The sequence below is a fragment of the Carettochelys insculpta genome, chromosome 23 (assembly GCF_033958435.1).
Source record: "Carettochelys insculpta isolate YL-2023 chromosome 23, ASM3395843v1, whole genome shotgun sequence".
Lineage (NCBI taxonomy): Eukaryota > Metazoa > Chordata > Testudines > Carettochelyidae > Carettochelys > Carettochelys insculpta.
The window spans coordinates 386,062-398,123 of NC_134159.1; the positions used below are offsets into that span (position 1 = coordinate 386,062).

The 12,062-nt window shown below is 46.5% G+C and overlaps 1 protein-coding gene across 16 annotated transcripts in view; it reads right to left on the reverse strand.

The window, feature by feature from the left end:
* The window catches only part of EIF4G3 (eukaryotic translation initiation factor 4 gamma 3), a 505,170-nt gene that overhangs the window by 155,626 nt on the left and 337,482 nt on the right, over positions 1 to 12,062 (reverse strand). For all 16 annotated transcript variants that reach the window (XR_012642393.1, XM_074976024.1, XM_074976018.1 and 13 more), the window contains one exon: positions 8,178 to 8,414. Coding sequence is in view for 15 of the 16 variants with exons in the window: in XM_074976024.1 (XP_074832125.1) it covers positions 8,178 to 8,414 (237 nt within the window). In the remaining variant the exon portion in view is untranslated. The remainder of the gene's footprint in view (positions 1 to 8,177; positions 8,415 to 12,062) is intronic.

The window sequence follows — 12,062 nt, forward strand, 5'->3', positions numbered from 1 at the left end:
AAAACTAAACAATCAGCTACACAACACGGGGGGGCGGGGGCGATGGTTGTGGAAGAGGAGGAAGAAAATTACTGCAAGATTCTGTTAAGATCAGTGACTTTCCTGAGATCACTGTGAATATCAAAGATGGGGTAACTGTCCTTGTAACGTGTAAGGAAATTGCTATCTCTACTGAGACCTAAGCGTAAAATGTCAAATTTGAGAATCAACTCCAGTTCAGGTGTTTGCCCTTGCAATCTGGTGTTCAAGTGTTTGTTTCAGGATAGGTCTTTGATGCTATAGCCTGTTCCACTGAAATGCCCACTGAAAGGTTTATGTGGATTCAGATTTCTAACGTCTGATTTGTGTCAATTCATTCTTACGCAAAGTGACTGTCCAGTCTGTTCAATATACATAGCAGAGGGGCACTGCTGGCACATGATGTCATATATAACATAAGTAGAGGTACAGGACTGTGAACCCCTGATCGTTTAACTGATGTGGTTAAGTCCAGTGATGATGTCTCCAGAGTAAATATGTGGACAGAGTTGGCAACGGAATTTGCTGCAGGGAAAAGCTCCAGAATTAGTACCTCTTTGGTATGACGTGGGGTTGCTAGTGAGAAATGGTGAAGGAAGCTTGGGTGAGGCTGCAGGATAACTATCTTTTGTACAGACAGCATAAGGAAGGCCTGCCATTAGGGAAGCCAGCTCCCCAATGTGCCTGACCAATGTGATCACTGCAAGAAACAAGACCTTCATAGACAGGTGAAACCACCACCACTTATAAAGGTAAGATTTGCGTGTCGATTCCTGTCTGCTGTTGATGAGAATTCTCCTTATTTTCTCAGAGCAAGCGGTTTCAGCATTGTGGAGCCATGAAGGAGCTGAAGGGATGGAGGTGAAGCTTGAGGAAATTGGGATGCCAAGTGTGTCCAAAGTCCCGAGACAGAAGGTTATGGTGAAGAGGAAATGGATAAGGAGCTGCTACTGACATCTGAAAGAGGTAAGGGCACCGAGTCTGCCTGGACCAAGCTGAGGCTACTAGAATAATGAGGGCTTGGTCTTGCTTGATCTTGCATAGCACCCTGTGGAGAAGCGGAATGGGAGGAAACGTGAACAGAAGGGGGAAGAAGGCACCCCCAAGGTAGTCCCCCATGAGCCCTGCTCTGGACCAGTACCAGTGACATCTTCTGTTGTCTCTGGTGGTGAACAGATCTACAGGAGGATAGCCCCACAGCTGAAACTCCCAACTGAGGGCCACCATATCAATTTCCCATTTGTGATGGTGTGCGAATGTACAGCTGAGGGTGTCGGCCATGACGTTGAGTACTCTGGGGAGATACGTAGCTACAGGACTGATCTAGTGTCAGATGCACCATGCCCACAGCCTTATGGTCTCTGTGCTGAGAGACAGCGAATGGACTCCCCCTTGGCAGCTGATGTAATACATGCTGTGGTGTTGTCAGTAAGAATACTGACTGATTTGCCAGCTAGGAACCGCTGGAAATGTTTGCAGGAGTAGCGGACCACCTGAAATTCCAACAGATAAGTGTGAAGCATCTGTTGGATGAACCACCACCTGCCCTGTACAGTGTGATGACCAAGGTGTGCTCCCCAACCAAGCAGAGAGGCATCTGTGGTAAGAATACCCAATAGTGGTGACTGATGAAATGGCACACCAGTGAGAACATCGCTTGGATACATCCACCTTTGAAGAGAAGTGAGAACTCACGGTTTAATCTAGCTGATGTAATAAAGCAAGTCCCCAGAAACATCCAGAGAATTAGTCCAGCCTAACTAAATCATCCCAGTCAGGACTTTGTCAAGCCAGGATTTAAAAACCTCTAGGGAGCAAGATTTCACCACTTCTCTTGGTAAAGCATTCCAGCACTTCGCCACTCTCCTGGTGAAACAGTTTTTTCCTAATATCCAACCGACACCTCTCCCTCTGTAATCATTGCTCCTTGTTCTGCCATCTATCACTACTGAGAACAGACTCTCTCTAATCTCTTTAGAGCCCCCCTTCAGGAAGCTGAAAGCTTATTTAATTTGCAGAAGAGAAGACTGAGGGGTGATTTGATAGCAGTCTTCAACTTTCTGAAAGGGGGCTCTAAAGAGGATGGAGAGAGACTGTTCTCAATGGTGACAGATGGCAGAACAAGGAGCCACGGTCTGAAGTTACAGAGGGAGAGGTGTAGGTGATAAGAGAGTGGGGAGGGGTATCCACCCTAGACTTGCACAAATTGCTCAGTTGCAGGAAGCATGAGAAGTGCTGTTTTCTGGCAGGGGTGGTGGCAGGTGCAGACCCTGGAGTGGTCCGCTTTGCCTTTGCCGGTGGTGGGCTAGTCAGTACTGGGCTTGTCAGTACCGGGCTTGCCAGTACCGAGGGCATCATCACCAGTGCCATCAATGATGAAGAGGTCAACACCACCTGTTTACATTTTGACATTGAATGTGCCCTTTTTGACGGTGTCGGGGAGCCTGGAATGGTGGTTCTTTCTGGCATGGCCCATACAGATGGTGCCGGAAACCATGAATGAGCAGGAGAGGGACCTGGATCAGCAACGGGAGATCCTTGGAGGCCAGAAGATGCTTGGAGTCCACACCCTTGGCTCCAGATTTAGTCACTGACTAATCCGGGGCCAGCAGGTGTAAAGACCTTTTGTATAAGAAAGTCTTGAGCCCGTTACCTCAATCTTTGAGCGCTCTTGCCAACAGACTCAAGCAGTGCCTGGAGGACTGTGTTTGGTGGCCTTCTCCGATGCACTTAATGAAAGACGCGTGGTTGTCCGAGGCGGGCATGGCATCCTTGCAGGCGGCACACCACTTTAATCCCAGGGAGCTCAGTATGGCAGTGATGCAGCAGTAACTCAACTAACTACAAACTTTTAATTTTTTTTTAAATGTAACTTTGTAGAACAGAGTAAAAGCACTTGGGGTGGGGTAACGGCTAACAAAACTAACAAGCTAACTAACTAAATTTTGATCTCTTGCAGAGAGTAGCAAGGCTCTGTCTGTGGTCAAGGACGGTAGAGAAGGAACTGAGGAGCTCACATCGTGATTGCGCCAGAGAGCATGAAGAGGCTCTTCTGTGCATGCATGGGAAACAACAGTTATGGAAACAAAAAGAAATCCTGTGGAATCTTACAGACTAACAGCTAGGGAAGAATCTCCGAGTGCTGGTGTGATGATGCACCGACACCCAGAGTGAAGCACTCATGAGGATTCTACTCAAAGAGGAACCCTATTTTTAAGTTACCAAAGCATGTGAATTATTTATGCTAATATAGAGTATGAAGATGCAAAAGCAAAAGAATAGGAGATTTTCTCAATTGGTGTTTAAAGGTTATGTCACCTCATATTAGATTACCCCGCCTGGAGCTGTTTCATTCTTTTTCTGAAATGCTGTAAAAGTAAAAGTGCTGGTGCACTACTCAGTTCTGCTCCACTTCCCCTCCTCCCCCATGCCATGTTTCTTACACATGTCCTTAGGAATGGTTTACACTTTGAAGTGGCTTAACAATGTCGCCGGCTGGTGATGGGTAGATGGGGTCAAAGAAAGTTTCATACACCATGCTTCCCATGTATGTAAATCTTTAAATTAGAAGGCATTGTTAATACCATCTTGTTTTTGAGGGTGTACCAGTGGGGATCCTATTCGAGGTCTTCATGCACGTTAAATCTAGTATTTCTGAATAGCAGCATCTGCCATGGTTACACATGCACCTTGCGTCTCATGCTCCAATACGAAGGCTTAAAAGGCAGGGCAGTTGTCTCTTACTGCCCGGGCAATAAACTGTACTTTAACCAGCACCTGACTTGAACTAAAGCTAAATTTCTTAAAAAGCTTTTCCAGTATACTGAGACTCCACAGAACTACATTTATTTATTTATTTTAAATTTTATCATTCTAATGTGTTCTACAGCTTGTCATAACTAAAGCTGCTCTCAAATCCCTCTCCCTAACCTCCCTTGCAAATCTCTGTCTTGCTCAGTCTGCTTCCTTTTTTGTAAGAATCCGCAGATCAAGGGATGTGAGTCTGAACTGCTAGCTTCTGTGGCGGTGTATAAAAGGGGAATAAGATCAAGAACTGCCAAGCTCAGAGACCCCACTAACAGTTCAACCTGCATCTTCAAGCAATATCAAAAAGCTCCACAAGAAAAAGTATCACTTAAGTCCAACCCAGCACCAAAGCTTTCAGAGGCACCAATGCCACAGTCCACACATCAGACATTGAAGCAGGGCCCTCTGACCACTTGGCCAAGAGTTCAAAAAGGAAGGCTGATGTCCTCACATGAAGAGGGACATCAGAGAATCTCAGGAAATAAACCAGCCAAGTCATCAATCACATCAAAGATGAATGGAAAGGGGCGAAGTCACTGCAGCAGGCTCTACTGGTACCAGGTCTGATACTGGAAAAGTGGTATCAATTCTGGCATATGACAATGCAAACTCACGGTGTAACAGAGTCATACTAAATAGCAAGATATGGACCAGCACTAAAACTCTTCTGATTGCCAGGCCGCCACCTCAGACAGTGCTGCCTGTACAAAAAATATATTTTTCATCGTCACATCATCGGGCCCCAGGATGCACCTTTTCACTAGGGCTGAGCAGAGATGCACTCAGATTTATGAGACATACCGTTGAGAGCCAAGGGAATTTATACAGACCTTAAACGTCAATGTACCAGGATTGGCGCTGTTCTAGCTAGTAACCTATCAGCCCTCCATACAAACATGGAATGCCCTGTAGTCTTATCGGAGCCACTGGAGGCCACCTTCCCAAGCCCCTAAGCTAGTGGAGTAAAACCAATAGTGAGATCTCAGGTGCCAGAATACAAAGAACAACAGGATTTTGAGTCCAAACAACTTCTCACTGCCTGAAGACCTCTTATTATTCTGGTATGAGGCAATAGCTTCAGCATCAGTATCAGCACCAATTTCAAGACCTTTCAAGAACTCTTGGTGGATACGGTAGACATCCTGGAGATTGAGACTTTGGTCATCCCCAAGAAAACTCAAAAATTGTTAGATATTTTGTTAGCCACTTGTCCCTATAGAATTGCCTGCATTATAAATGAAGTTCTTCTTTGAGTGATGGTACCTATTTGTGTTCCACTGTGGATTATTTGCATGTCATGCATCCAGAGTCAGAGCTTTTGAAGTAGCAGTATCTGTTGGTGCACATATGAGACCCTGTATCACCTCCCAGTTTCGACTAAGGTGATAAAGGGTGAGGCAGACTGACTGAGCTCTCACATCACATGGTACAAGTTCAAGTTTATGCTGTTCTCACATCCCTTGTTTTGCACTTTCCCATTTTCATCTCAACTTATATGTACACTTGACCTGCCTTTTTCCCTAAGCCACATGCCTGTGTGAAGGAGCAACACACCTTCACTCCCTTGATGTATGGAAGGTTTTCCCCTTATACCTAAAAAGAACTAAGATTTTCTATAAGTCGCCTAGATTAGCATCTCTCAAATTGGGATCTGCAGAACTCCAGGGGGTCCTCTGGCCCCTCTGATCAACTCTTTCCTCTCCCTCCTTCAACTCCTTCCTCCTCCCTTCTAGTGCCTCCTGTATGCTGGGGAACAACTGTTCAGAGTCATGCAGGAGGCAGCAGGAGAGTTGGTGAGGAGTGTGGACAGAGCACACTTGGGGGAAGGGGGCAGAAAGAGACAGGGAAGAGATGGGTCAGGAATAGAGCAGAGTTGGGAACAGATGGTATGAGGCCTTGCGGGAAGGGTCCAAGTTAGGGAGGTGGGGCCTGGGACTGAGTGGGGCAGGGCTTGGGGGGGTTCACAAAAAATTAAATAAAAAGTGGGGTCCTTGGGTTGCTAAAGCTTGGGAACTGCTGTCATAGACTGTTTTTCACTATAGTGAAGAGGATTCACTTGCTGCAAGGCCAGGTAATTGCCATTCAGATGATTTCTAAGTGGGTCTTAGGGGCATTACAGTCAATGGTCAGGTCTGTCTCCACCTTTTAGTGTTCAAGCCCCCTCTACAAGAATGAAAGCATCAACTATGCAGTATGGGAAGGTGGAGGGCAGCCATCCGTGGGTAAGGAATAAGTTATGAGCTATCTAGAAAACCTAGATGTACTCAAATCCATGGGTCTGGATTTAATGCACCCAAGAGTTCTGAGGGAATTGGCAGACATCATTGCCAAGCCTTTGGCCATTATCTCTGAAGACTCTTGTAGACCGGGGAGATCCCAGATGACTGGAAAAAGGCAAATGTAGTGCCCAGTTTTAAAAAAGGAAAGAACGACTATCAAGGGAACAAACCGGTCAGCCTCACCTCAATCCCTGGAAAAATAATGGAGGGCATCCTCAAGGAATCCATTTTGGGGCACTTGGAAGAGGGGAAAGTGCTTGAGAGTAATCAACATGGATTCACCAAAGGCAAGTCATGACTGATGAATCTGATTAGCTTCTATGACGAGGTAACAGGCTCTGTGGACATGGGGAAGTCAGTGGATGTGATATACCTTGACTTCAGAAAAGCTTTTGATACATTCTCCCACAACATTCTTGTCCACAAGTTAAGGAAATATGGATTGGATCTTTGGACTATAAGATGGACAGAAAGCTGGCTTGACGGTCAGGCCCAACAGGTAGTGGTCAATGGCTCAATATCTGGATGGCGGTCTGTTTCAAGCAGAGTACCACAAGGCTCAGTTCTGGGGCTGGTATTATTCAACATCTTTATTAACCTGGATGAGGGACTGGACTGCACCCTCAGCAAGTTTGCAGAGGACACAAAGCTAGTGGGAGAAGTAGATATGTTGGAGGGTAGAGCTAGGATCCAGAGGGACCTGGATAAATTGGAGGACTGGGCTAAAAGAAATATGATGCAGTTCAACGAGGAGACGTGTAGTCCTGCATTTGGGACGGAAGAATCCCAAGCATTGTTATAGGCTGGGGACTGACTGGCTAAGCACAAGTACAGCAGAAAGGTACCAAGGGGTTATGGTGGATGAAAGGCTGGATATGAGTAAACAGTGTGCCTCTGTACCGAAGAAGGCTAAAGGCATATTCAGGTGCATTAGGAGGAGCATTTTGAGCAGCTCTAGAAAAGTTATTATTCCCCTGTAGTCGGCACTGGTGAGGCCACATCTGGAGTATTGCATCCAGTTCTGGGTGGATGTGGATGTGCTTGAGCAGGTTCAGTGGAGGGCAACAAAAATGATTAAGGGGCTGGAGCACATGACCTATGAGGAGAGGCTGAGGGATTTGGGCTTGTTTAGTTTACAAAAGAGAAGACTGAGGGGTGATTTAATAGCAGCCTTCAACTTCCTGAAGGGGAGCTCTAAAGAGGATGGTGAGAAACTGTTCTCAGTGGTGTCAGATAGCAGAAGAAGGAGCGATGGTCTGAAGTTAGAGAGGGAGAGGTGTAGGTTGGATACTGGGAAACCACTATTTCACCAGGAGGGTGGTGAAGCACGGAAATGCATTCTCTGGAGAGGTGGTGGATTCTCCGTCCCTAGAGGTTTTTAAGTCCTGGCTTGATAAGGTCCTGCCTGGGATGACATAGCTGGGGTTGATCTTGCTTGAAGCAGGGGGCTGGGTTAGATGACCTCCTGTGATTCTCACTAGGGCTTCATTACATGGTGTGCTGATCATTGACATCCATGAGCCAATCATGTGGAGTCTGGAGCACATCTTTTTCTCCTATTATGCCTTATGGCAAGACTCTGTAACAGTTACCTTGTTCAGTATGACTGTCCTCATTTCATGGTTCCTCCATCTTGTCACACCTTCCTCCTAACTATGTACTGTTTATTAATCACCCTCAGTGGAATACATTAGGGACGATAACTTGAAGAACAGGATGTTCCTTAGCTATAATCGGAGGTTCACTGAGATATCTGTATTCCAGTCCCTCCTTGTTTCCCCTTTGCTATGAATCTGTTCAACTGATTCTGGAAAAGGAACTAAGGGCAGTCTGTCCACTCTGTTCTATATTGTGTTGGTTGAAACCATGAGACCAACAGGCAGTACTACTTTCAAAAGCTCCTGCTCTGGACACATTGCACCCATGTGTACACCCCATCTCTGGAATTCCAAAAGGGACCATGCAGCCTGAAGAACCTCAGCATCTAATTTAACAGAATGAGAGAAATTAGCATCCAGCCCCCATTTTATCATTCCTCTTCAGACCCTTTTTATTACTCAGGTCCTGCTTTACCTTTGCTTTTTCGAAGTCCAAATCCTTGCCAATGGTGGTGAGCAGACGGCAAAGGCACTCCAGAGACTCTTCATCGTGGTTCTTAAGCAGCTTTACCACACAGTCATGCATGATGGCCTCTGTCAGCATTTTCAGTTTGAAGAGTTCACCAATGAATTTGATGTTTCCAATAGATCTCCGTCGAGCCTTGTCCTTGGCCTCTTCTAACTCGTCATGGAGCCGTGTTTTCTCCTCTGCCTGTAAAACAGAAAAGAGAACTTTAGGAAGCATGCAAAAGGAAACCACATGCTATCACAGGCTTCTGAAAGGCTAGAGTTGCTATTGTTCACATCCCCACTCTCTTATTGCTAAATACTACGAAACATATAATTATAAGGGCTTCAGTTAATGCAAATAATTCCAGGCTAGCCAAAAGGAACAACAGGCAAGTTTTGCGAGGTAGTTTAGAGGGAAAGTTTGAAGGGGGATAAATACACTTAACATTCCTTAAACTAAACTAAAAGCAAAATCACCTGACTTAAAAAAATCAATAAAAGGAATTAGCGTTAGAAGTAAAAAGAGAATGAAGGCAGAAGCACAGTAACAGAGTGGGGGCTATCCTCTTAACTGCAGCCAACGGCTCTACCTAAACCAAAATGGAAACAGACTGCCATCTCTTAACACTAAAAAGGTTGTGGAGCAGTTTTCAAACTAAGGGCACAGGGAAAGCTGACAGATGCAAAGGATCACAGGGATCAGAGACACTCTATGGTCAGTAAACAGGAGAGGATGTAAGAAGATGAAATATATGTAAGATCTGATGAGAAACGGTCCCATTCAATCACCTCATGTAATAGCAGATGACTTAGCGGATGACTAAATAGTGACAAGAACAACAAGAAGTCTTGTGGCACCTTATAGACTAACAGATATTTTGGAGCATAAGCTGATGATGCAACCAATGCATCTGATGAAGCGGGTCTTTGCCCACGAAAGCTTATGCTTCAAAATATCTGTTAGTCTATAAGGTGCCACAAGACTTCTTGTTGTTCTAGAAGCTACAGACTAACATGGCTACCTCTCTGATAAACAGTGACAAGTTAATGAAGTGCTTATATACAAACAACAGAAGTCTAAATAATAAAATGGGTGAACTAGAGTGCCTCATATTAAAGGAGGATATTGATAAACTAGGCATCACAGAAATGTGATGGAACAAGGATAATCAATGGGACACAATAATACCAGGCTACAAGATAGACTGGAATGACAGAACAGGTGGTGCTGGTGGAAGAATGGCACTATATGTGAGAGAAGGTGTAGAATCAAATGACATAAAAATCTTAAATAAACCAAACCAATCCATAGAATCTCTATGGAGTGTAACTCAATGATGTAATAGTAAGAATACAGCATAGGGAAATATTTCCAGCCACGTGACCAGGATGATGATAGTTGCTGTGAAATGCTATTGGAGGTAAGAGAGGCTACTGTGGAAAGTTCAGGACAGAGGACCTCTTCAGAGTGGGAAGAAGGCAGCTCAAAGAGGGGAAACGACCTGCTAACCAGGAGCAGAAGGCAGCAGGCTAATCAGTTGCAGCAGGGAGAGAGATGGTTCAGTCAGATTGGGGCCAACTGACTCCACAGCTGGCTTAATGAAGGCCTTTTAAAACCTCCACAGTTGGAAGGCAAGGGACAGGGAAGGAGAGCAGAAGAGGAAGTTGGATGAGAAACAGAGAACAAGAAGAGCAAAACACTGAGAGGGAGCCAGACTAGCCTCAGCTCAGGAACAGTAGGGGAGGAAGTCTTTGCAAACCCCAGCCCCTGGGGCAAAGGCTGGAGAGACTGAACCCAGCCATGCCCTGGGTAAGAGGGGACCTTGACACACATGGTGCAAGGCGTGGGATCATGCTGTGAGGTCTCACAGCAACCCTAAGACCAGTTAACTGGACCCCTCTTAAAGGTACAGTACCTATGGAGGACATGGTAAAGGCACTGCTCCAGGCCACAGAAGCCCAGCAAGAGGCTACCTGGGTCCAGCAGGAGATGAACCAGCTGCTGATGAGCCAGGTCACTCAGGACCGAGCCACCCTTCAGGAGGTGGTGGATCAGGTGCAGGCCTTGGCTCTCCAGATGCCGAATGAAGACAGACCCGGACAGTTGCACCAGTACTTACTTACAGAAGATGTCCAGGGACGATGATGTGGAGGCCTATCTTTTGGCCTTTGAAAGAACTGTGTTGGAAGGCTGACCCCAGGCCCAGTGGCCATAATTTCAGCCCCTTTCCTGAGTGGGGAGGCCCAGAAGGCATATTTTGACATAGCAGAAAACGTGGCTTCCAACTACTCCCAGTTAAAGGCAGAGATTCCGGCACAGACATGGTCACAGCAGCAGTGGGAGCCTAACAATTCCATGAGTGGAAGTATTGGCAGAGCAGAACCCCTCCAAACCCATTTATTTGATCTGATCCACCTGGCCTGGAAATGGTTGTGGCCTCAGGTCCACAGATCAGAGAAGGTCATCATTATCCTTGACAAATACCGACCTACAGGAGTGGGATGGGCAGAATGACCCCTCTATGTTCAAAGACTTAGTGGCCCTTGTAAAGAGATGGTTGATGGCCAAGGAAATTTCTCAACTCCCCAGGAACGTGGTATGTAGAAACAAGAAGCCCACCCTCACTCGCAGTGTCCATGCTCCTGAAGCCCGAGATCAAGCATGGAGAGAGAGAGAGGAAGGAGGCAAGAAAGCAACTCAAAGGTAGGAGGGAACTTGGGGGTCCTGGTAGAGAAGGCCAGGGGGCAAAGCCCAACAGCCCAAAGAAAAGGGCAGGGTATCACACACAGGGTATATATGTTATGCATGTGGGGAAATAGAGAACATAGTTGCACAGTGCCCTAATCAAGAAGAGCCCATGCAATGTGATGTGGGGCACTTATGAGATCCCTGTGTCCTGATCCACCTTGCAGGCATTGCAATGGCCCCTCATCAGTATACCCAACCAGTGAAAATGGGGTCGAAACAACCACATTAGTAGATTCGGGGAGTGCAGTTATGTTGGTCTTGGCGAAGCTAGTGGGGCAGGATCAACTGACTTGAGATCTTGTGTGCATGGGGATGTTAATTATTACCCCACCATCCTGGTAAAGACAGAGGTGCAAGGAAGTGTCACAAACTTATCTGCAGGGGTAGTCCCCAGGCTTCCCTATCCAGTGGTCATAGGATGAGACTTCCAGGAGTTCAATGACCTGCTACAGTGGGACTGGACAGAAGCAGGATACCTTGCTCCTGATCTTATGTGAATTCTCCCAGGACCTGTCCTCTGTGCCAGGGAAGCCCCATAAGACTAGGTGGGAGAGAAGGGTGGCTATGAGGTTGGGAAGCAAAATCTTGGCCCAAAATCTGAAGCAGGCATTTGGGGGCGGGGAACCTGCCTGACAACTAGAGGGGAAACCCAGAAACGGGTCCCAGCTCATCGGGGAGGAAACTGAAGTAAGCCACAGATACCCCACCCAAACTTGGCCTTGTTGGGCTCTCCCGTTAGACCTTTACCCAGGATCAAGCCAATGAACCATCTTTCAAAATGTCCATTAGGATGTGGTCAAGGTTAATGAGGTCTCTCTGGAGGGAAGGATCGAGGGTACTGGGCCTTATTATATAATTAAAGGGGATCTGTTATAGAGTAGCCTGTATACAGGACCAAGAGGTGGAACAACTTTTGGTACCTCGAACCGGAGCGTGGTGCTGGAGTTAGCTCACAATCACTTGTTTAGAGGGCAACTTGGCGGTAGAAAAGGCCCTGGACCACATCCTACGGAGGTTCTTTTGGCTAGGGATCTATATGGAAGTCTGGAAGTACTGTGCCTCCTGTCCTGAATGCCAGTTACAGGGGCCCCAGCTGCACCC